General features: G+C 63.2%; 2 protein-coding genes across 6 annotated transcripts in view; both read right to left on the bottom strand.

Annotated features, from left to right (window-relative positions):
- Positions 1–85: 85 nt before the first annotated feature.
- Positions 86–11495, bottom strand: SEPTIN12 (septin 12). 3 transcript variants are annotated; one of them, XM_059484602.1, is made up of 11 exons: positions 11325–11495; positions 8230–9165; positions 2864–3079; positions 2220–2348; positions 1974–2055; positions 1741–1878; positions 1160–1277; positions 988–1083; positions 781–877; positions 536–587; positions 86–433 (listed from the first exon to the last, which is right to left on the bottom strand). In XM_059484602.1, the coding sequence occupies exons 1-11, from the start codon at positions 11377–11379 to the stop codon at positions 289–291; spliced, it is 2064 nt and encodes a 687-aa protein (XP_059340585.1). In that variant the 5' UTR covers positions 11380–11495; the 3' UTR covers positions 86–288. The 3 variants fall into 3 exon arrangements, with proteins under 3 accessions (XP_059340585.1, XP_059340587.1, XP_059340586.1); XM_059484604.1 differs by lacking the exons at positions 8230–9165; positions 11325–11495 and adding an exon at positions 6290–6438; XM_059484603.1 differs by lacking the exons at positions 8230–9165; positions 11325–11495 and adding an exon at positions 3747–3890.
- A 5658-nt stretch (positions 11496–17153) lies between these two features.
- Positions 17154–23203, bottom strand: part of RAB11FIP3 (RAB11 family interacting protein 3) — an 80902-nt gene continuing 74852 nt past the window's right edge. For all 3 annotated transcript variants that reach the window (XM_059484445.1, XM_059484446.1, XM_059484447.1), the window contains 5 exons: positions 22856–22937; positions 20156–20293; positions 19102–19257; positions 18615–18755; positions 17154–17922 (listed from right to left, as the gene is read on the bottom strand). In XM_059484445.1, coding sequence (XP_059340428.1) covers positions 17809–17922; positions 18615–18755; positions 19102–19257; positions 20156–20293; positions 22856–22937 — 631 coding nt within the window. In that variant the 3' untranslated portion in view covers positions 17154–17808. The remainder of the gene's footprint in view (positions 17923–18614; positions 18756–19101; positions 19258–20155; positions 20294–22855; positions 22938–23203) is intronic.

Raw genomic sequence — 23203 nt, 5'->3', positions numbered from 1 at the left:
AGCCTGCCTGGGGGCCACAGCAGCCAAGCAGCACAGGAGGGCGGTGGCACATCAAAACTTGGGAGTCCAGCAGGAGGGCGAAGGCTGAAGGCTCTGGATTAACCTTTAATGTCACACAGGGTCCGGGGGTCTGTGCCCATGGCAGAGCTTGGGGATGAGGGACCCATGTCAGGGCAGGTGGGCACTCCTGGGGGGGCTCTTCACCCCAGGCAGGTTCCTGGCACAGCCATGGTGGGCAGGGGTGGGCACTGCCATGGGTGCAGCGGTGCTCTGGGGGCACAGGGTGGCTCAGAGGTGGCTGCTGGCCTCGCCCTTGGCGGGCAGCCCATTGAGGGGGCCCAGCCCCGGCCGGTTGCTCTCGTTCAGCCGCCGCACGCGGTAACTCTCGTAGTGGACGTTGTGGGTGATGTCCTTCAGGTCCTGCAGGTGTGACCTGCCCGGGGTGGCACGGGGAGGAAGGGCATCATGTCACTGTCCCCCCCACCCTGCTGTCACCCCGGGGGGGTCCAGCACTCCCAGCCCTGTCCCCTCTCACCGGATCAGCAGGTCCTGCAGCAGGGGGAACTCGCAGTGGGCTGGGTTCTCCACTGCAAGGCAAGGCAGAGGGGCAGCGTCGGCAGGAGGGCTCGGTGGCACTGGGATGCCTGGGCAGCGCACCCTGGCACGCTCTGGGTGCCACCAGAGCCCAGCACAGCTCTGTGCCACCTGCCATGGCCCGGCACCCCCCCAGGTGAGGACACACCGTGGGTGCAGGGCCTGGGGGTGAGGGGCTCTGCTCACCTTCGATGATGCCCCACTTGGTCTTGCGGCCCAGCACCCGCTTGCCATTCACCTGGTGCTCCTGGTCTGCCCCCACCACGGCGAAGGGAATCTTCTCCTGCCAGCAGAGGCTGTGCTCGCCCTTGGTGTCCCCTGGGGTCCCCAGGGTCCCTGTGCCCCACCCTGCCCCCCAGGATGGTCCCTCGGTCCCAGGACCCCGGCACTCACACGAATCCTGTTGTTCAGTGCCCTGTCCTCGGGGTCCTGGTCGAAGTCCTCCTGCGGGTACACGCTGATGGCGTGGGTCCTCAGGTCCTCCTGGATCTGGGGGACACAGGGCTTGAGCCAGGCTGGGGGGGACATGGGGCAGCCCAGAAGCCCCCTGGGGAGCTGTCCTCACCCTCTGCTTGAATTCTGCCCGTTCCTCCAGGGTGAGCGTGTCAGCCTTGGCGATCACCGGCACCACGTTGACGATCTTGCTGAGCCGCCGCATGAACTCCAGGTCCAGCGGGCGCAGCCTGGCAAGGGCCAGCGTCACTCCACGCTGTCCCCACCTCTGTCACTGCGGGGTGACCCCACCACTACCACGGCAGGTCACTCTGAGGTGACCCCGGAACTATCAGCCTGAGGGACCTTCCCCACGACCTCCCCATGTTGATACCCTATCTCTCTCACCCTGGGGTGACCCCACCATCATCATCCCAGGGTGACACAACCACCCCACAGTGACCACCCCGCCACTGTCACCATGGGGTGACCACACCACGACCACTCCAGAGTCACCCTGAGGTGCCTCCACCACCATCACCTCAGGGTGGGGTTATCACCCCAGACTCCACCACCATCACCTCAGGGTGGGGTTATCACCCCAGACTCCACCACCATCACCTCAGGGTGACCCCACCACTGTCATCCCAGGGTGGCACAACCACCCCATGGTGACCCCATCACCTGTGGGTGCTGTGAGCGGGGGCCACTCACCAGTGACCTGTGGGGGGCACAAAGTAGACACATCCATGGACTCGGGTGTCCGGGATCTTCCTCTTGCGGGTGATGAGGATCTCCTCCCGCAGGTACCTCTCGTACTGCTCGTTGATGTATTTGATGATGGGGTCCCAGCTGAGGATGAGGAGTTGAGGGACGGCACCTGAGCTCAACCCCCACCCCAAACTGCCACCCAGGGAGCTGGGCTCCTGCTCCCCATTGTGTCCTACCAGTTGTCATTGTTGATCTGGTCCCCAAAGCCTGGCGTGTCGGTCACCGTCAGCTTCATCTTCACCCCCTTCTCCTGGATGACTGTGGGGCACAGGTGGGTCAGGGGGAGGGAACATTGGGGAAAAGCAGGGGAGCAGGCATGGGGGATGGTTTGAGGCTGCGAACACAGCTTCAGACCCCAGCCCAGCCCCCTGCTTCTCCCGAGGGCTGGTGGGAGGTGGTGGTGACCATGGTGGTGACCTTACTGTGGGTGATGGACTGCAGCTGCACAGTTTTGGGAATGCGTTCCTCCTGGCCGGGCTGCGAGGACTTGCGGCTCACCTTGGACTTGAAGAGGGTGTTCACCATCGTGGACTTCCCCAGCCCGCTCTGCCCTGAGGGGACACCAGCACCTCTGGTTTGTCACCCAGGGCAGTAACATCTCGATATCCCCTTGGGAGCCACCCAGAGTTTGGGATAACTCTGCTTTATCCCCAAATACATTTCTTCCCCAAGGCAATAACCCCTTGGTATCTACTTGGGACCATCTCAGAGGTTGGGACAGTCCATTTTATCCCAGGAATAAATTTGTTCCCCAAGGTTACAACCCCTGGTACACATCTGGGAGCATCCCAGATTGGGCTAGTCTGGTTTATCTTCCAAATAAATTCATTCCCCAAGGCGACAGCCCCTCAAAATCCATTTGGGAGCATCTCAGAGGTTGAGATGAGCTCACCTACCAGCATTACTACGCTATGCGGTATGGCATATTACTCATTTTCGATTGTTTGCTACTTAAATCAGTTAAATTTCCTTAGAATCCCTTAAAAGCATGATTTCTCCTGGCATGGTGGAATCGGAGCCAGTATTCCCACCCCACCCAGGAGCAAACCCCACGCCCGGCGCTCACCCACAACCATGATGTTGAACTCAAAGCCTGTCTTCATGGTTTTGATTTTCATCTGGTCGAGCACGGCTTCGATTCCCACGTATCCGAAGAGCTGGCAGCCCACGGGGCCGGGCGCCATGGAGAGGGGCACCGCCCCCTCCTCCTCTTCCTCCTCCTCCTCCTCGTCCGGCACGGCCGGCGGCTCCATGCTGCGCTCCTCGGGCTCCAGGCTGCTCCCTGCACCGCGGGATGGGCAAAGCCGGTGAGCCTGGAGCCCGGGTGCGCACCCCTCCGTGCCCACCCCTCGGTGCCACCCCTCGGTGCCCACCCTCGGTGCCAGCCCTGCGCCGGCAGCGTTGCCCCGGCAGCGGCGGTGGCGGCGGGCACGCAACCCCGGCACATTCCCGGGCCCCGGTGAGGCTGGGCATGGCAACGGGGGCACGGCACCCCCGCGCCAGGCTCCGGGCAGGTGCCAGGGGCATCTTTGGGGTGGTCGTGCCACCGGACCCCGCGGTGCCACCGGCTGCCCTGCGATCGTCGGGCACCGCGGCCGTGCCCAGCACCTTCTGCCCAGCGCCTTTGCCCAGTCCACGCGGTCACCGGGCACCGCTCCGGCCCCAGGGCAGGCTGTGCCACCCCACAGCGCACCCACACCGTGCCCCGGCACTGGGCACGGGGGCACCGCTGGTGCAGCGCAATCCCCGGCACAACTCGACCCCCAGGGACACGCGGGGTTTGCCCGGGCACGGTGCCCGGAGCGTGCCCCACACCGGGGCCACCGGAGCGCCGTGCCCACCCCAGCCCTTTGTGCGGCAGCCCCAAATCCCCTTCCTCCTCCTCCTCCTCCTCCTCCTCCTGCTGCTGCTGCTGCTGCCTCCCAGCCCGGCCATTGTTCGGGTCCTACCTCGGCGCCGCGGTGCCCTCGCTCAGCGCCCCGCTACGGCCGGGGGGGTCCCGGGGGCGCCATCCGCAGCCCGGCCCCTTCCCTTCCCTTCCCTTCGCTCGGAGCTCCCGGCTGGCACCAGCCCCGCTCCGCCGAGGCTGCGGCTCCCACGCATGACCAGCATGGCAATGCCCGCCCCCCGCAGCCCCCTCCCCAGCGCGGCCGAGCCCCTGCGCCCGGTCTGCCGATCGACTGGGGGCGGGGAGGCTGTGCCAACCCGGCTGTGCCAGCCCGGCAGTGCCAACCCGGCAGTGCCAGCCCGGCAGTGCCCACCCGGCTGTGCCAACCCGGCTGTGCCAACCCGGCTGTGCCAACGCGGCCGTGCCCACCCGGCTGCGGAAACACGGCTGTGCCCACCCGGCTATGCCAGCCCGGCAGTGCCAACCCGGCTGTACCCACCCGGCTGTGCCCACCCAGTGCCGGACCAGCACGGATGGGGACCCCTCCCACGGCATAGGACACCCCCAATCCTCGCTTTGTCCCCATCACCCCGTGGCACTGACTGGGAGCGGGAGTGCTCGGCCGTGGGCACGATCCCCACTGGCACCCGCGGACCACCCCGCGCTGTCTGTGCCCCCCGCCCTCCCCAGCAGCCCCTGTGCCCGGCGGGGTGGGACAGGGGGTGGTGGCCCTGCCACCCGCCCCACTGCCGCAGTGCCCCACGGCGCTTGCGTCCCCCCACGCCGCAGCCTCCCCCGCGTGTGCCAGCCGGCGCTTGGCACCGGCGGGGCTGGAGCGGCAGCTTGCGATGGCCCAGGCTGTGAGGGACCTGCTGAGACCGTGTCCGTGTGCCACGCAGCCAGGGGACAAGGGACATGTGGGCAGGGCCCGGCCTGAGCCAGCCCGGGCGCCAGGAGATGATGGAGATGAACACCCCCATTGCCATGGCAACGGCATCCCGGCGTGGGAGCCACCCGCACCCTGGGCCCACCGGGTGCCAGAGGGATGGCAGGCTTGGGGACAGCGCTGTCGCATGTCCCAGATGTCCCTGCGCCCCCTGGGTCGGGGTGTTCCTCGGAAGTGGTGAAACAGCCGCGGATTTCCTGGTGACAGCGGCGACACCCGGCCGGGGGGCTGGGGAGGGCGGGATGCCCATCCCAGCAGGGATCCACCCACCCAGCACCGACCGTGCCAACAGGGCGCTGCTCCACAGGCTGGCAGCGACGGCGGGTGGGAAGCGCCCAGCAGGGAGAGGAGCCCGACAACTACGGCAGCCCTCACCCCAGAGAGACATCACCCCTGTGCCCCCAGCCTGGCACCCTTCCCATCCCTGCCAGCCTTGGCAGCTGCCAGGACACATCCAGAGCCAAGTGGTGCAGCCTCTGGGGCCATCCAGGGTACTGGGCACTGCAGGAGGGAGCACTGGAATATTCTGGATGGCTGGGCACTGCAGGAGAGAGCACTGGGATATCCTGGCAGTGCAGGAAGGAGCAGTGGGATGGGATGGGATGGGATGGGATGGAATGGGATGGGATGGGATGGGATGGGATGGGATGGGATGGGATGGGATGGGATGGGATATCCCGGGTTCTGGGATATCCCGGGCGCTGGGCACTGCAGGAGGGAGCAGGTGGGATTTGGTGCTTGTCCCCCCCAGCTCCCCAGGGTGGTCCCTGGGGTGCAGCCCCCACAGAGGGGCTCAGCCACTGCCCTGTGCCCTGCCAGGACACAGCCACAGCCAGAGGGCACATCTGGGGTGACACTGGGAGCTGCACCCCCCGCTGCCACCCCCAGGGTCCGGAGCCCCCCGTGGCCCTGCCCTCGGTGCCAAAAGCCCCGCTGGCAATGGGCAGCAGCCGGGCAGCCACGTGGGAGCTCTCGGCATCCCCAGGGAGCCCCGGGGCAAATGGCTCCTGCAGCCAGACCTGTTCCAGGACTCATCACGGATGCTCTTATTTTCCAGACAGGGACAAGTAATCCCGGGTCCGTGCTCTCTCCTCCATGGATTTTAATTACCGATGCAGGGTTAATTGGCCAGTTCCCCGGGAAGCCTGTAATAAAGCTTCTAGGGTGGAGGGTGCTGGGAGAGGATGAGCTGGGACAGGAGCTCCCTGTCCGGCTGCTCACCACTGCTCCAGACCTATCCCGGGCACGGGATGGGGAGAGCCAGCTCTGGGTCCAGCACAGGGGAGCTGATCCCCCTGGCACAGGGATGGAGGTTTTGGGCATGCACCCACCACCCTGGCACACCACAGCTCTGCCTGCCCGGCTGATCCGACCCAGAAACACCAGCGCCTCTCCCAGTGCCACACACGACCTCAGGGGACAGAGGTGACAGTCCCCATGTGCAGCCAGACTCGGAGCCAGCCCGTCCGTCTGGCCCTGGGAGCCACGGGACGGGGCTGGGGTGGCTGGGGACGGACGGGGAGCAGAAGCAGAAGTGAAGCATCGAGCGAAACCCCGCGCCTGCAGCGCTGCTGGGGACAGGGGACAAGGGACAGGGACAAGTCACCCGGCCCCTGTGCCCGCACACCCCCTGCCCGCTGCCACCGCGCCATCCCTACCTGGGCGAGCCGGCCGGAGCCGGGGCTGCTGCCGCCGAGAGCCGGACACCGGGGCCAAATGGCTCCTGGGGTGCGAGGCAGAGGGCGGCTGCTGCCCACGGCTCCTCCTCCGCTCCTCCTCCTCCTCGCCCCGGGCCCTGCGTGGGCGACCCGGCGTGGAAGTGAAATGCGGCGGCTCGCTGGGAGCTTCCTCCTGCGGGGCTCCTGCGGGACCCACCGCGCCTCGGTGCCCGGGGCCACCGCGGGTGTCAGCGGCTGGGGGCCGGGCTGGCCTCCCGGGAGAGGAAACCGCACGATCCCACCTCTTCCTGGCAGAGAACCCGCCGTGCCCAGCAGCGCCTGCCAGCCCCCTGCCAGCCCCGGGCCATCTGCAGGGCAGCCGGTGCCACCCGCTGCCCGCTGGCTCCCGTGTCCCCCCAGCCTGGGCTCGGCTGCCGGCCACCAACACGGCTCTGGCCTGAGCGTGTCCCCTCATCGCCCCGGCTCCGTGTCCCCATTTCCCTGTCACCCCAGCTTGCTCTTGAGCACTGTGTCCCTGTCACAGCCCTGAGCACTGTCTCTCGTCTCCCTGTGACCCTGGCTTGGCCCCAAGCACCGTGTCCCCATGACCCCAGCTCAGCCCTGAGCACGACTGCATCACCACAGCTTGGTCCTGTGTCCTTGTCACCTCCTCTTAGCCCTCAGCACTTTCCCTTTGTGCCCCCATCAGCCCGGCTTGGCCCCAAGTACCGCGTCCCCATGTCCCTGTCACCTCGGCATCACCCCAACTGCTGACCCTTTGTGTCCCCATGACCTGTGTCAGCATTGTCCCTCAGTGTCCCCATCACCTGTCTCAGCCTCGAGCTCTGTTCCCCCATGTCCCTGTCACCTTGGCACTGCCCCAACTGCTGTCCTTTGGATTCCCATCACTCCTGACAGCCCTGAACACCACATCCTTGTCCCCATCACCTGTCTCAGCCCTGAGCACTGTCCCTCAGTGTCCCCATCACCTGTGTAAGCCCTGAGCACTGTCCCTCAGTGTCCCCATCACCTGTATAAGCCCTGAGCATTGTCCCTCAGTGTCCCCATCACCTCTCAGCCCTGAGCACTGTCCCTCAGTGTCCCCATCACCTGTGTAAGCCCTGAGCACTGTCCCTCAGTGTCCCCATCACCTGTCTCACCTCGGGCTCTGTTGCCCCGTGTCCCCATGACCCGGGCTGTCCCCAGCCCCATCCCTGGCCCGGGGAGCCGCGGGCAGCCGGGCTGGCTGGGCAGCAGGGCCAGGGGCATTGCTGGGGATGATTCAGAGCAGATGTATGGATGCCTTCGCCGCGTCAGTACTTAGGGCCCGGCCACGGCGGCTCCGCGACAGCAGCGAGACGGGCAAAGAGCCCCGAGCACCCAGCCAGGGAGCAGCGGCAGCCGCGTCCCGGCCCGCCCGGCGCCCTCCGGAGCAGCCGCCGGGAAAAGGGACACATGGGGCCTGGGCACGGGCACGGGGCTGGCACGGCGGGAGCCGAGGGCACGGGAGCCGCGCCGGGATCCGGGCAGCGCTGCCCGCGGCACCGGGCGCACGCCGAGCACGCCCCGCTCCGCCTGGCCCCCCGCCACCTCCCGAGGCCCGCGGGGAGGGAGGAACAGGATCCAGCCCCGTGCCAAGCCGCGAGGGATGCGAGGGGAAGAAAGCGCTGGACGCGGGACAAGATCGCGGCGATAGGCGGGCGGCACGCGCGGGGCTCGCGGGCCCCGAGCTGCTCCAGCGCCGGGCGGGCCGGGAGCGCCGCCAGCACCGCGGGGACGGGCGGGCCGGGAGCGCCGCCAGCTCCGCTCGGCTCCCACAGCCGGCACGGGGAGCGGCGAGCGGCCCGTCCCCAAAGCCGCCGTCACCGCTCGCTCCTCCCGCCATCGGCTCCTGCGCCCGCCGAGGGGGACAGAGGGACGGGGACAGGAACGAGTCCTACCGTGCTCCGGCGTCACCGCTGCCCCGCTGCCGTCCGCAGGCTCGCCGGGAGCCGCTGCCACCAGGCGGGGTCCCCGCGGTGCCACCTGCCCGGCGCTGGGGAGGGGGCCCGGGGCCGGCAGCAGCACCAGCCCCCCCGGGAAGGCGGGCTGGGAGCTCACCTGCACCGTCTGAGGCTGCGACACCAGCCTGAAGGTGGCGGCCTGGGGGGCTGGCAGTGCTGGCAGCGCCCCTGCCCTGCCCTCAGCCGCCTCCCCCGGTGCCCAGGGCTGGGCAGGGGCTCGGCGGGACGGGCTGGGGCTGAGGGGGACCCTGCGCTGGGGCTGGGACACCGCGCGGGGAGCCGGGGGCAGCCCCGGGGCCGTCTCTGTGCCATCGTACAGGGCGGAGGAGGAGGATGAGGAGGAAGGCTGCTGGGTGCGAGGCTGCGCTGCAGAGCTCTGTGTGCCCCAGGGCCGCGTCCCCAGGCCCGGCTCCTCGGCGATGTGCAGGTCCAGCGCCGGCAGGGAGCCGTGGCTGGCGGCGGCCCCGCGGAGGGGATGGTCCAGCTCCACCGGGAACACGCTGCCGTGGGACGGGACCTTCTTCAGGCCGGGGCTGGAGACCGGGGGGCTGCCCGGGGTCTGGGGGGGCCCGGTGGGCGCGGGGCTCTCCAGGCTGGAGGAGGAGCTGCGCTGGCTCTCCCCGTCGCTGCCCGGGCCCGCGGCCGAGGCCTGGCGGCTCTGGAAGGAGGCGGCGCGGGCGATGCCGGTGCCGCCGGCGCCGTTGGCTCTGCCGGTGGCCGGGCCGGTGCCGAGGCGGGTCCGCAGCACGGGGCTGGGCACGGGGCCCAGGCGGGGCGGGTGGCCGGGCTGCAGGGGCTGGTGGCTCTCGCCTGGGGACAGCAATGAGCCGGGGGCCTCGTCCCCATCTTCTGCCTCAAACGACTTCTTGAGCGCTGGGGACAGAGAGAGAGATGGTGGCACCGGAGTGGTCCCCGATGGCACCCGTGCCCTGCCCTGCCCCATGTGTGTCCCCCCATCACCCAGAGGTGCCCCTGATTGTGAGCCCGTCCCACCGAGGACCCCGGCCCGGCGCCAGCTCCTCCCCAGCCCCGCTGTCCCCGAGGGTTTATCATTGTTCCCCCGGTCGATCTGGCCGGTGCTGCCGGCTCCCCTCGCAGCACACTGCCCGCTTTATTCCTCCTGAAAGGGATCCGGCCGAGTAACCGGATCCCCGCCTGACCCTCTCCCCTCTCCCCTTGCATCCCTCCCGGCAGCCGGGGAGGATTCCTGCCCTTTCCCGGGCCTTAACCCTGGAGCCCGCTGGTGGCAGCGCCATCGCCCCGCTCGGGGACTGTCACATCCCGCTCTGGTGCTGCTGCTGCGCCTCCCACGCGGCCTCACAGCGGCCACGGGCCCTGGCACAGCCCCGGTGCCAACATCCCCACACGGCTCCCCGGGGCTGCAAAGCTCCTGCAGGGCCGCTCCGGGTGGCACCGACCCCATGGGGTGACCCCGTGAAGCCCCCGCGGTGCAGCCGCCCCCTCCTTCCCCCGGGAGCCCGCGGGCTCCGCACGGCGCCGGCAGCCGGGACAGCGCGGGGGGCCCGGAGCCTCCCTCGCTGCCAGCGCCGAGCGGCTGCTTCCCCGGGGGGGCTCCGTGGGGGCGGCCTCGCTGCGCCCCTGCATCCTGCCCGCGTGTGCCAGCCTGCCCCGGCACCCACGGGCTGGCACCGGCCCGCCCGCACCCTCCTCTTCCTCGGTGCGGGGGCTCAGGGTCCGTGCCTGTCCCCTCCCCTGTGCCCCGTGCCCTCCCCTGTGCCCCGTGCCCTCCCCTGTGCCCCGTGCCCTGTGCGCTGTGCCCGGGGCAGGGTCAGGGTCAGGGGCCGGGGCGTGGGCGCTGCCGATCACCGCTGTCCCCAGGGCAGGGAATTGTCCGGCCCTGCCCCACCGAGGGCCACGGGGTCACGGGGCCGCGACCCCCTCCCCACATCCCTGCCTGTGCTTTGTTACCGCCCAAAATGCCTCCTTTCACCCCAAACCTGCCTCTGGCTCCTGAGCCGGCCTCATCCAGGTGTGATGGGCAGCGGCAGCAACGAGGGGATGCGGGGCAAGGTGGGGGTGGCAGAGGGAGAAGCGGGGGTGGCAGGAGGTTTGGGACGGATGGGGGCTCGGGGGAATGGCAGGGGGTGAAGGTGGGGTGTCAGGAGGTGGAGATGTTGAGATGGGGTGCCAGGGGGTTTAGAGGGGTGGCAGGGTGCTCGGGGCTGGTGGGAGGTGAAGGAGGGGCGCCAGGAGGTTCAGGGGGGCTGTGGGGGTTCGGCGGGGGCTGGGGGTGTCCCCGGCAGCGGCGGGGTTAAGGTGCCCGGGGTAGGTGCACGCATTCCTCCCCGGCGAGGGCAGCAGCAGCCCCCGGGTCGGGTTTCGCCTCCCGCCCCCGGCCCGGCCCCCCCCAGCCCCCGGCCCGCGGGCAGAGCGCGCACACGCGGGAGCGCGCACGGGGACACCGCGGGCTGGGGGGTCCCGCACCTTCCCCGCAGCCTCGGCCGCCCCCCCAGAGCAGCCCCGCACCCCCCGGGCCGGGGGCAGAGCAGCCCCCACGGTGCCCATTCCTGGGGTCACCCGTGTCCCCGCCATGTGCAGCCCCCGGGGGCGCCACCCCCCAACCCAGTGCCCACCCGGGGAGGGGAGCGCAGGCCCTGCGGCGCTGAGAGCTCGGAGAGCCCCTCAGGCTCCAGCTCAGCATCCCCCAAATCGCAGCCCCCTGTGGGGAGCGCAGCCCCCACCACGCTCAGCCCAACTCAGGATCCCCAGCCCAGCAGCAGCCGAACCCCGGACCGAACCCCAGTGCCCCCCGCTTCCCCCTTGGGGACACCCAGGCCCCCCAAAAGCTCAGCCAGCAGCATCGCCCCCACAATCAGCCTCCGGGCGGGGGGAGTGCAGCCCCCACCATGCTCAGCCCTTGGGGGGCACCCCCGGCCCCGAGACCCCAGGGCAGCAGAGCCCCCCCCACCTTGGGGACACCCCCGGGACACCCCAGGGACACCCCAGGGACACCCCAGGGACACCCGCCAGGGAACCCCCGTTCCTCCCAGCCCCGAGGGGGGGTCCCGCACCTTCGAAGTCGGAGAGGATCCCGTCCAGGTGCTCCTTGACCGAGAGCCGGGCCATGGCGGGCCGGGGGGGGCCGGGGCTGCCGCCCACCCGCGACCCCCGCACGCGGAGGGGGCAGCGCGGCCGAGCCCACCGAGCCCGGCACGGGACGGGCCGGCGCCGCTGCCCTCGGCGGGAGGGGAAGGAGGAGGGGACGGGCCGGGGGAGGGGAGGGGAAAGGGAGGGGAGGGGGAGGTCCCGCCTGCGCCCCCGCCCCGGCCCGGGACCCCCCCGCTCCCCCGGGCCCGCCCCGTGCCGGGATGGGGATGGGGATGGGGATGGGGATGCAGCAGCCCCGAATGGGGGTCCCGGGCAGCCTGGGGGGCCCGGAGAGCCGGGGGGCTCCTGGCCAGGCCGGAGGGATCCCAGCAAGGCTGGGGGGGGCTGGAGGATACCGGGCGGGATGGAGGTGCCGGAGAGGCGGGGAGGGACCCTGGCCAGGCTGGGGGCAGGCTCCAGGGGCAGGGGGCTTCCAGCAGCCTGTCCTCCCCAGTTCTGCATCACCAGGAATTCCCAGCTTGGAGCAAGAGGAGGAAAACGCTCTGGAACAGGCAGGGCTGATGTCGCTGTGTCCCCGCTGGGTGTGGGGTCCTTGCTGGAGTGTCACCCCCTCCGGTGTGACCCTGCCCGCGGCTCGTCCCCTGCTGGAGCGCCTGGAGCATCCCTGGGGCTGCCCCCCAAACCAGGGCTGGGGCTCTGCTCCCCCCAACCCGGCTGCCAAGGGTTAACCCCAGCCCAGCCCCGGCCCGCGGCCGGCTGCAGATGGGGAAGGGGAAGGAGCTGGAAATGCCTCCTGCACCCAGAGCAATCCATTCTGAACCCAGAGCAATCCCTGCAGCACCCACAGCAATCCCTGCAGCACCCACAGCAATCCCTGCACCCACAGCAATCCCTGCATCCACAGCAATCCCTGCAGCACCCGCAGCAATCCCTGCATCCACAGCAATCCCTGCACCCAGAGCAATCCCTGCAGCACCCACAGCAATCCCTGCACCCAGAGCAATCCCTGCACCCACAGCAATCCCTGCATCCACAGCAATCCCTGCACCCACAGCAATCCCTGCAGCACCCACAGCAATCCCTGCAGCACCCACAGCAATCCATTCTGAACCCAGAGCAATCCCTGCAGCACCCACAGCAATCCCTGCAGCACCCACAGCAATCCCTTCCTGCCCCAGGTGGGACACAGGGACACGGCCACAGAGCCCTGCTAGGCCCAGCCCTGATGTGGAGACACAGGGCAGGGACCAGGCATGTGGGACATGAGAGTGGTGGCCTTGGTCATGGCCAGGCTTTGGGGATGTTCAGAAGTGTCACTGGCCCATGGAACCACAGGAATGTTGTGGTTGGGAAAGTCCTGAGATCATCAAGTCCAAGCACCCCTCAGCACTGCACACCCATGTCCCCAAGTGCCACATCAATGTCTTCAGATGGTGACCCCACCACTGCCCTGGGCAGCTGTGCCAGTGCCTGATCACCCTTCCCATGAAAGAATATTCCCAATATCCAACCTAAACCTCCCCTGGCCCAGCTTGGGGCTGTTCCCCCTTGTCCTGTCCCTGTTCCCTGCTGTCCCCTCCTGTCAGGAGCTGTGCAGAGCCACAAGGTCCCCCCTGAGCCTCCTTTTCTCCAGGCTGAGCCCCTTCCCAGCTCCCTCAGCCCCTCCTGGTGCTCCAGCCCCTTCCCAGCTCTGTTCCCTTCTCTGGATCCGCTCCAGCCCCTCCAGGTCCCTCTGGCCATGAGTGGCCCGACCTGTCCCCAGCCCTGGAGCTTTGTCACCATGCTCAGCTCCCCCAGCTGGGTGGAAGGGCTGGAGCTGGGCTGGGAGCAGCTCTGGAGCTGTTCTGAAGAATGCAGAGACCTTCAGAGCTTTGGGACTTTTCTGGAGCAGCTTTGAAAAGGCTGGAGAGGTTTTAAGCCATTCAGAGCCCTTTTCAGGGGAAGTGCAGAAGAGCTGGAGTGCTTTGGAGCAGCTCTGATTATTTTTTTATGAGTTTTTGAGTTGTTTTAGGGTTGCCTGTGCCCCTCTGATGTCATTCAGAGGGGGTTTGGGGTAGTTGCAAACTGAGTTTAGAGATATTATTAAAAATTTTAACCCTTTTGAAAGGTCCATGAGGAAGGTCCAGAGGAGTTTCAAGGGCCTTTTGGAGGCTGTTGGGGCACTCGAGGAGTTTCACAGCTGCACAGAGGAGGCTTGGAGAGCTTCAGAGCTGCCAGGAGACCTTTTCTATGATCCATTTTGATGGATTTGAAACTCCTCCTATGTCGAGGAGTTTTAGAAGAGTTTGGAGAGCTTCAAGTGCTACTTCGAGGCAGTTTTGGCATCTTGGTGCCTTGCAGGGCTGGTTGGAGGGGCATGAGAGCTGTTTGAGCAGCTCAAGTGGTTCAGTAATGGCCACAGCTCCATCCTTCCAGAGCCTGAGCTGCTCAAAAAGGAGATTTACAGCCCCTTGAAGCCACCCAGCAGCACAGAAACACCCCCAGAGCTGTTTACCTACCCCATTTCTAGAGCAGCTTCGGGACTGAGAGGTTGAGATTTCAGAGGAATTTTCAAAAGGAAGTTTCAGAGGTGTTTAGGGAAATCTTTGGTGCACTCTAGAGCTGCTTGGAGGGTGCAGAGCAGTTGGGAATGCAACAGAGGTGATTTACAGATGCTCAGGGATGCTTTGGACGCGCTCAGAGATGTTTCAGGGCAGCTCAGAGGTGGTTTAGGGCAGCTCCAGGATGTTTCAGAGGTGCTCAGGAATGCTTAGGGCAGCTCAGGGACACTTTGGAGCATGGCAGGGATTTTTGGAGGAGCTCTGGGATGGTTTTGAGCAGCTCAGGGATGTTTTATGCAGCTCAGGGATGGTTTTGGGCAGCTCAGGGATATTTTGGAGGAGCTCTGGGATGTTTTTGGGCAGCTCAGGGATATTTTGGAGGAGCTCTGGGATGTTTTTGAGCAGCTCAGGGATGTTTTAGGGCAGTTCAGGGACACTTTGGAGCATGGCAGGGATGTTTTGGAGGAGCTCTGGGATGGTTTTGGGCAGCTCAGGGATGGTTTAGAACAGCTCTGGGATGGTTTTTAGCAGCTCAGGGATGCTTAGGACAGCTCAGGGATGGTTCAGGGACATTTTGGAGCATGGCAGGGATGTTTTGGAGGAGCTCTGAGATGGTTTTGAGCAGCTCAGGGATGTTTTATGCAGCTCAGGGATGGTTTTGGGCAGCTCAGGGACATTTTGGAGGAGCTCTGGGATGGTTTTGAGCAGCTCAGGGATGTTTTATGCAGCTCAGGGACATTTTAGAGCATGTTAGGGATATTTTGGATCATGTCAGGGATGTTTTGGGACAGCTCTGGGATGTTTTGGCGCAGCTCTAGGGGTGTTTTGGAGGAGCTCTGGGACGTTTTTGAGCAGCTCTGGGACGTTTTATGCAGCTCAGGGATATTTTAGAGCATATCAGGGATATTTTGGAGGAGCTCTGGGGGTGTTTTGGAGCCTCGGTGCTGCCCTGAGCAGTCTGAAGCGATCTGGGGGGTTTCAGAGCTCCCAGGGTGTGTCAGAGCCTTTCCCAGCTCTTTGCTGCTGCCCCGAGCAGTTCAGAGCAACAGTCTGGAGCCATCCGGAGGCACGGCGGGAGCTGGGAGGGGATTCTGCACGTTCAGGCCCTTTGGGGCGGCTTAAAGGGGTGGGGAGGGGTGGAGGAGGCTTAGAGGGGTGGGGAGCAGCTTAGCAGGGAGCTGAGGGCGTTTAAGGGATTTTGGAGCCGTCCAGAACAGCCGAGGGCTCCGAGGGGGCTCTCCCGGGGTGGAGGGAAGGGAAAGCTCCGAGTTCTGCTGGAGGGGAGGGACCCAGAGCCCCGTCCCAGCCTGCCCCGGCCCTGGGCAGCAGCACCAGCTCCCAGGGTCCCACCTGGATCCTCCGGGAGGGTGAACAGGGAATTCCCCCATTGCCACCCACACAGCTTGGCCGGCTGGGGAGATTCTGGCTCCCTCCGACCTTGATCCCTCTGGAATCAGCGGGGTCCTGCCTTCCTCATCCTCATCCTCATCCTCATCCTCATCCTCATCCTCATCCTCATCCTCATCCTCATCCTCATCCTCATCCTCCCAAAATCAGGGCATTCCAGCCAAGTCCAGTCTCCCTTAATCCTCATTCTCATCCTCCATCCTCATCCTCCTCCTCCTCATGCTCCCAAAATCAGGGCATTCCAGCCAGCTCCAGCCTCCTTCATCCTCATCCTCATCTTCATCCTCATCCTCATTCTTTCTCGTTCATCCTCCTCCTCCTCCTCCCAAAACCAGGGCACTCCTTGGTGCAGGAGCATTTCCACTCAGTCCAGCCCCACTGGAGATCCAGCACTTGGATATTTGGGATGCTCCAAAGCAGCACTGGGATCCTCAGGATGCTCTGTGGAAGAACAGGCTCTGGGCAGGAATAGTAACAGCTTTTAATCCGACAAGAATTGATACATCAGTTAAGACAATACCATTTTTGCCTCTTTTTTGGGGGGACTTCCTTCACATAGCGGTCGGGAAAGAGGAACATTTTCAGGATGTACAGTTTTTGTCTTGTTTTTGTTTTTGTTTTTCTCTCTCCATAGGGACTTTAAAGCATGGTGAATGTGCAAGTCAGTGCTTTTTGTTTGCTTAAAACTTTTTTTCCCCCCCGGTGCTTATTTACAGTTACAGTACCTCTGTGAGAGCGACAGGAAAAAACAAACGATTGTTTGAGACCTGGGGATCCAGGATCCCAAGTCGAGAAAGGCAGATCTCCAATATTTATATATTTATACATATATATATATATATATATGCTTTTGTGTATACACAGATACATTTCTCTCTTCTTTTAAAGTATTAAAAAAATGGATCAACCTTCATTCTATAAAAATACCTACTCTACAAGATAGAAAAATTTTCCCTCTCCAAGTATACACTGATTTACACCCAAAGCTTCTCTGGAAATGTACATTACGTGGCTTCTTCCTGCGGCCTCGGGGCAGGGAGGGGAGCAGGGAGGGAGGGCCGGGGTGGTGCAGGGGCTGCCCCGGGGTTTGGGGCTCACCCTGACCCCGCTGCCCCGCAGGGATCAGCCCCAGAGTGGCTCGGCCGCTGTCCCCTGCATGAGTGGTGACAGTGTCCCCCTGCACCGGGTCACCCCCAGGGCTGGAGGGGTTTGCGGGGAGCAGGCAGCCCCGGGACTGCTGTGGCTTCTGCTTCCAGGCCGTCCTGGCATTCCCAAACCTGAGGAGCAGGAGGAAGAGGAGCGGCGGGCTGAAGCCGGTGCCGGGGATGGCGCTGGCTGGGAGGGGACAGCGGCCACTGCCGGGTCACGCTGTGCCACGGCCGCTGGTGCCAGCGCGCCCAGAGCTGTCTGATGTAAACATGGCTTTTGTTTCCAGGGAGCTGCTGGTGTTCTCCAGCTCCCCTCCCCGTCGGCACAGAGATTCCAGCCCCGGCCGGTGCCAGGGATGAGGAACGAGGGGGCTCCTCCAGCCCAGGAACGGGGGAAGGAGCCGGAGCAGGCTCTCCCTCCAGGGCTGCAGCTATCACCAGCAGAGCCCTGCTCCGGCTGGCAATGGCACAGGCCACTGTCCCCAGGCTTCGGGAGGCGAGCTGGCCACCTCGGGGCTCCACTGCAGCTCCAAAGCGCTGCGTGTCCCAGCCTGGACGAGGAGAGGCGGCCGGAGGCGCTGCAGCCTTGCCCCGGTGCCGCACACAGCCTGTCCCCAGCTGGGGACGAGGGACAGCTCCTCCCGGAGCCACCTCAGCGGCAGAGCCCGGCAGCAGGAGGAGGAGGAGGAGGAGGAGGAGGAGGAGGAGGAGGAGGAGGAGGAGGGAGCAGAGCCGGGATGCCGAGACGTGCCGACAGTACCGAGCCACGGACAGCAAAAATAAATAAGGAGGCAGGTGACCGAGTGTGCTCACGCCCTGTCCCCGAGAGCCCCGGGCTGTCACCGCGGGCTCTGCACGCAGCCCGAGCACGGGGCAAGGACGGGCTGAGCCAGCTGGATGAGGCCATTTGCATTAAGTTAATTAAAAAATAAACCAAAACCCCAAACCAAAAGCAAACCCCAACCCTGTGCGAGTCCGGGAGGCGCTGCCCTGGCTCTGCTCGGTGGGTGTGTCAGGGACACTTTGGCACAGCGGGGCAAAGTCAGCGCGGGCGCTTCCATCGCCATGTCCCTCGGAGGGGCGGTGCCTGTCGGGACAGTCCCCAGCGCCACAGGCACGTCCTGCAGTGTCCCTTTCCTGAGCTCCTTCTCCAGGTTCCCTTTCACCCCTCCACAGCCAGGAGGGCTTCGAAATAACGCAGTCAGACAACAAAGCCTGCCTGCTGCTTTTCCTTTTCCCTGGTCCGTGGCTCAGTCACTCCCCGACCTGAGGCTTCCTTGTGCCTTCATCAAGTGCAAAGACGTTTGGAGTCCCTCTTCATCCTCTCAGAGCACCAAATCCTCCCGGCTGCACTACTTGACCTCCAGGATGGAGGGGTTGGTCTCCATGATGGCCACGATGATCCTGTCGATGTAATCCTGCAGGCGGAAGTTGATCTCCTCCTGCTTCTGGATTGCTTCCATGAGCTGCAGCACAGGGAGAGGAGGGAGAGGAGGGAGAGGAGGGAGAGGAGGGAGAGGAGGGAGAGGAGGGAGAGCTCACTGCCGGGCACTGCCCAGAGCTCTGTGCATCCCTGGCTGGGACATTCCTGACCTTGATTAAATGGCCAGGGGAAAACTGGTTCTGCTCACTCCTGTGAGCTCTCAGCCTGATGGAGAGAGCTGCCCTGCAGAGAGCAGGGAGCATCACATCTCCATTGGATCCCCAAAATATCCAGGTGTGTTTCCCCACTTCCTGAGGTGTTAAAGATCTAATTCCAGTGTTTGTGCAGGCACAGCCACCCCTGGTTGGTGCTCAGGAAGAAAATGTGCTGGAGGAGCTGGGATCTCCATGAGGAATGCCCTGGCTCCCAGGGGTTTACAGCCAGCTCCAGACTGATGGACACAGCCCGTGGTGGCTGTCCCAGGGCAGGCAAAGCAGAGCTGCCAGAATCAGCAATGGGCAGGGAGCAGCTCCCCTGTTCCCAGCAGGGAGGGCTGGCAGGCAGGGTCAGTCCTGAGAGCTCTGCAGATAATTGTGTGGGGATTTCTCTGCTCTTGCCAGCTTTCAGGGGGATTTTGCGCATGGGCTGGGCCAAACAGGGCACATCCCCTCCTCCCAGGCCATGCCAGGTGCAGGCACCCAGGAAGGAGCAGTGTGAGCTCCTCATGGCACATACCTCATCTCTGGAGACAGAGCTGATCTCGGCTGCCAGGGACTCGGAGAAGGAGGCTGAGAACAGGTTCTTGGCTCCCTGGATGCTCAGGTTGATGATCTGCCCATTGAGCTCATCGTTCTGCTCCTTCAGGTTCCTGTTATCCTGTTCACACACACAAACCACACACTGCTGGAGCAGCTGGTGCTCAGAGCTGATCCAGACCAGCAAAGGCAGACAGGGGCTTTCACACAGGGCTGGGAACAGCACATGGGCTGCTGCCTCCACCTCAGCAGAGCCTGGAGAACCTCTGGAAGCATGGGAACACTGGGAAGATCCAGGGGGCACAGCAGAGAGAGAAGGGCTCTTGCTGTCCCTGAGAAAGCACCAACCTCCCTCTCCCAGGACTGGGCTCCTGGATCCCCTCCACCCCTGGGAGAGAGCCCCTGGGCCCTGCAGGTCCTCCCTTGGCATCAGGGAACCGTGTCCCTGCCAGCCCAGCCCTCCTTACCTGCTTGAGCTGCTTGATCTCCTGCTCCAGCTCAGTCTCCCGTGTCCTGCTGTTGTACTCCTGCAGCCCCATGCTGCTGCTGCGGCCCCGGCGCTGCTCTGCCTCCAGCTTGAAGAGCTGCAGGTGCTCCAGCTGCTTCCTGAGGTCCTCAATGAGCTGCAGGGCAAGGCAAGGGGACAGCTGAGTGTCACAGGCCTGCCAGATCCAGCAGCAGCCTCTGGGTGTGGCTGCTGTGGGAGCAGCTCATGGATTGCTGCAGCAGGATTGCTGGCCACAGCAGGGGCTGCCCCTGGATCCCTGGCAGTGCCCCAGGTCAGGCTGGATGGAGTTTGGGGCAATCTGGGACAGTGGGAGCTGTCCCTGCCCATAGCAGGGGGTGGAACAAGATGAGCTTTGAGATCCTTCTCAACCCAAACCATTCCATGATTGAATTCCTTTCTGGGGGGAACTTGGTTTCCCCTTGCTCCCTCACACCCCCAGCAAGCGGGAGATGGAGAGGAGAGCTACTGAAACACATGAACACAGCCCTGCAAGGACCTTGTTGGAGAGCCAAAGGTGCTGGGTTTGGGTCTGCATCAGCAAAGACCCCCCAGCAATGTGGGTCCCCCCCAGCCACCTCCCTCTGCTGCAGGGCTGGGTCCGCTCAGTGACACCACGGTGACAACTCATTCCACTTTGGGCCAGAGCTCCTTTCCTGCCACCACAGCCAGCCCTGCCTGGGCCCCCAGTTCAGAATCAGCAGGCACAGGTGATGGAGCACTGGGAGGGTGTGATCCAGCCCCAAGCACTCAGCTCTAACCCCTCTGCTCCTGCCTGCTGGCTCCAGGTGCCTCTGCAGGAGGGGAAGGGGCCAGGGTGGCACAGCCCCTGCAGGGACAAGGCTGGGTGAATTCCAGAGCAGCACAAGGCACTGAGGTGCTGCAGCTCAGCTCCTGAAGCCCTCCCCACTGCCCAGGCAGCACTCCCTGCTCCAGGCACCCATTCTGGAGAGGCTGCCAAGGCCACATTCCCACACTTTGGGGACAGGGCTGTGGCAGGCCCAGACCCCACTCACCTCCTGCGTCGACTCCTTCTCCTTCTGGAACTGGTGCCTCTCCTGACTCAGCTTGTCCCCCATCTTCCTCTTTTTCTCCTGCTCCTCTGTGAGCTGCACAGTGAGGTCCTCAATCTCATCCAGCAGCTTCTGCTTCTCCTGCAAGGACACGAGCAGCCCAGTGAGAGGCCCTGGGGCCCAGCTGGGTGCTGGCTCTGCAGGGAATGCTCCTCTCCTGAGGCACCAGGAGGCTCTGCCTGCTGGGATTCATCTGCTCAGAGCTTGGCAGCACTGAGGGAGCACTCAGGGATGGCTCCAGAGTGAATCCACATGAATATCCACCCTTGTGCTGCTTTCTGGGAAGCACCATGCTGGTGTGGGATGGGCTGGAGCCAGCACGGGGCTCCAGGCCAAGGAGAGACATTAAATCATAAAGCTCCTTATGTCTGGATTTCAGAAAACTCCTGCATCTGAGATCTTTACCTCCCTCTTGGTTTCAGACATGAAAGGTTTGAATTGAGGGCTGATCCAAGAAGGAATAGAGCAGTTCAAGCTGGGATGTAAAACACACAGGCCAGCTCTGTTCCCTTCTGCTTCCCAAAGCCTTGGCTGAATGTTTGGGATGCAGGTGAAGATGCCAACAGCCCCCAGAGCAGCTCCTTCTGCTGTCACCAGCTTTTCCTGCTTCTCACTCCACCCCACCATCATGGATTCTGGGGGTGCACAAGGAGCTGGGAGGGGACACAGCTGGGACAGCTGATCCCAAAACTCAAAATGGATATTTAATACTAAATGACAACATGTTCATCAATACAAACTGGGGGAAGAATGAGAAAAGGAGGTGTTTGCAGTGATGGCATTTGTCTTCCCAAGTCACTGTTGGGCTCCCTGACTGATGATGGAGCTCTGCTTTCCAGGAGATGCCTGAACACCTGTCTGCCTTGGGAAACACTGATTAACTCCTTATTTTGCTTTGCTTTTACTTTACTTAATAAACTGTCTTTTCCCTCAACCCACAAGTTTTACCATTGTTGCCCTGTCCCATGGGAAAGGTTTTGGCTTTCAGAACTCCACAAATGCCACAGGAGCCCTGCAGTGCTGGTGATGGATGGCCCCTGGCACACAGGGCTGAGGAGCAGCTCATGGGGGAGCTCCAGATGCTGGCTCTGTGCTGGAACCCTGGCTGTGGGAATTTCAGACTTTCTGTGCTGCCAGGCACTGACCCCCAGGAGAACACTGCACTGACCTGAGGCTGTGGAGAAGCTTCCAGAATGGAATGGCAGAACTGGGATTGTGGGTGTAGAGTTTGAACAGAACTGTGTAATAACCCAGGGTGGAAAACTCACAGTTTAAGGGTTTAGAATACAGTAATACAAATAAAGCAAGATGGAGGTTTTAGGGCAGAGGCTGCTCCTTCTTCTTCAGTTTCTTCTGCATGGGTTTGGGTGGTTTTGTGTAATTGGATAGGAAGTCCACATTGCAGATCAGGGGTGGTTGGTTATTGGGTTAAAAGTAAAAATAATTTAGGTGTCATTTCTTAATTGGACAGTTTATCCTTAAAAGGCCTTGGAGAAAGAGAGAGAGAGAGAGAGAGATGGGGCTCCATTTTCAGTTTGTTAAAGTGAAGTGCTGCAGAACTCACAGTTTGTGAGACTGTAACAGAGATAAGAACTAATAAAGATCTGAGCCCCAACAAGAAATACCTTCTTGTGATTTAATCCTGGCCCAGTCAGAAAAGAAGCAAAGACTCCACAGCTCAGGGGTGTCCTGCTCCATGGAGCAGCACCAAGCAGGAAAGGCAACAGTGACAACAAAATCCTGATTTTTGGGCACTGGTCAGGAGAGCAGCTCATCAGCCAGGCTTGTCCTTGGCAGGGAGGGCAGTGAGTGCAGCTCCTGCTCCTCCTTCACCTATTCACTGTGGAGGAAAGGAGAATGGCTCTGCATGATCAAAACCAACTCCCCATGGCTGGGAATTCACCCTCAGAGCCACTGGGGCTTTCCTGCCCCCAGACTCAGCTGTGCTCACAAGGCCCTGGCAGATGAAGACCACATCAGGAGGATGGAGCTGCAGACCTCTCCCATGGGATTAAACATGGATAAAAGGTCCTTCAGCTAGGAGAGAAGGTTTGATCTCAGTTCAGTTTTAACTTTAATTCTGCCCCAAGCTTGGCAGAGACAAAATGCAGCCCCTGCTCCAGGTGTCCCACCTGTAACCCACCCCATCCCTGAAGGTGAGGCTCCTGCCCATCCCAAGGAGCCTGGGGAAGCCCCAGCCCTGCAGGGCCTTGGATCCTGGGCAGGGTGACATGAGAGGGGCTGGGAGGTGACACAGATCTTTGGAAACAAAACTGACAAATCCCAGGACATAGAGATGGAGCATCCCTGCTCCTCCTCCTCTCCTGCACTGGACTGACCACAGGGACGGGGACAGGGATGGGGACAAGCTTCCACAAGAGGGCACGAGTCCCCTCCTGAGCAGGCACTGCCACAGGGATTTATCAGGGGTTTATTCCCAGCTTCCAGGCTGAACAGTGGGAGACTGCAAGGATAACTGTGTGGGACAGTGCTGTCCAAAGTGGAGTCTGCAGAGACTGGAAAATGGAAGGAAATGGTTTGTTACATTAAATGGATCTTGTGTTCATGAAAATTCATACCAAAGCCAGAATTTCACCCCAAAAACAGCATTTCATCCCCAAACCAGGCACCCTCTGGCCTTACCTCCTCAAGCCTCTCGATGTTGGCTCTCAGGCAGGGGACACAGGACCTCAGCTCGCTGTTCTCATCATCCAGCTGCTGCAGCCTGCAGAGGGAACGGGTGTGACACTCATCCCAGCATCCCACACAGGGAGAAAACCTCCCCAGGAATATGAAACCCAAGGGAAGCCATCAGGGATTCACGTGTTCAAGGCAAACCCTGAGATATTTCTGCTGCCAGGGGAAAGAGAGGGGCATCTACACAACCCTGACATCCATCAGCTCCAGTGCTACTCTTTGTTCCAAGGGTTTTTCTGTTCCTGGACAAGCCTCAGCAGCAGAGACAACAGAGCAGGGGGTCAGAGAGGGCTT

This window comes from Ammospiza nelsoni, chromosome 17, assembly GCF_027579445.1.
Source record: "Ammospiza nelsoni isolate bAmmNel1 chromosome 17, bAmmNel1.pri, whole genome shotgun sequence".
In the NCBI taxonomy this organism is placed as follows: domain Eukaryota; kingdom Metazoa; phylum Chordata; class Aves; order Passeriformes; family Passerellidae; genus Ammospiza; species Ammospiza nelsoni.
This window is presented reverse-complemented; position numbering and strand designations above follow the sequence as displayed.

Excerpts from the sequence above, each read along its gene's own strand:
- SEPTIN12 (XM_059484602.1), bottom strand. The coding sequence starts at position 11,379 with ATGGCCCGGCTCTCGGTCAAGGAGCACCTGGACGGGATCCTCTCCGAC. Across the intron at positions 1,278-1,740 it reads GTGCCCCCCACAGGTCACTG|GCTGCGCCCGCTGGACCTGG; the intron begins GTGAGTGGCCCC and ends GGCCCTTGCCAG. Across the intron at positions 878-987 it reads CACTGAACAACAGGATTCGT|GAGAAGATTCCCTTCGCCGT; the intron begins GTGAGTGCCGGG and ends CTCTGCTGGCAG.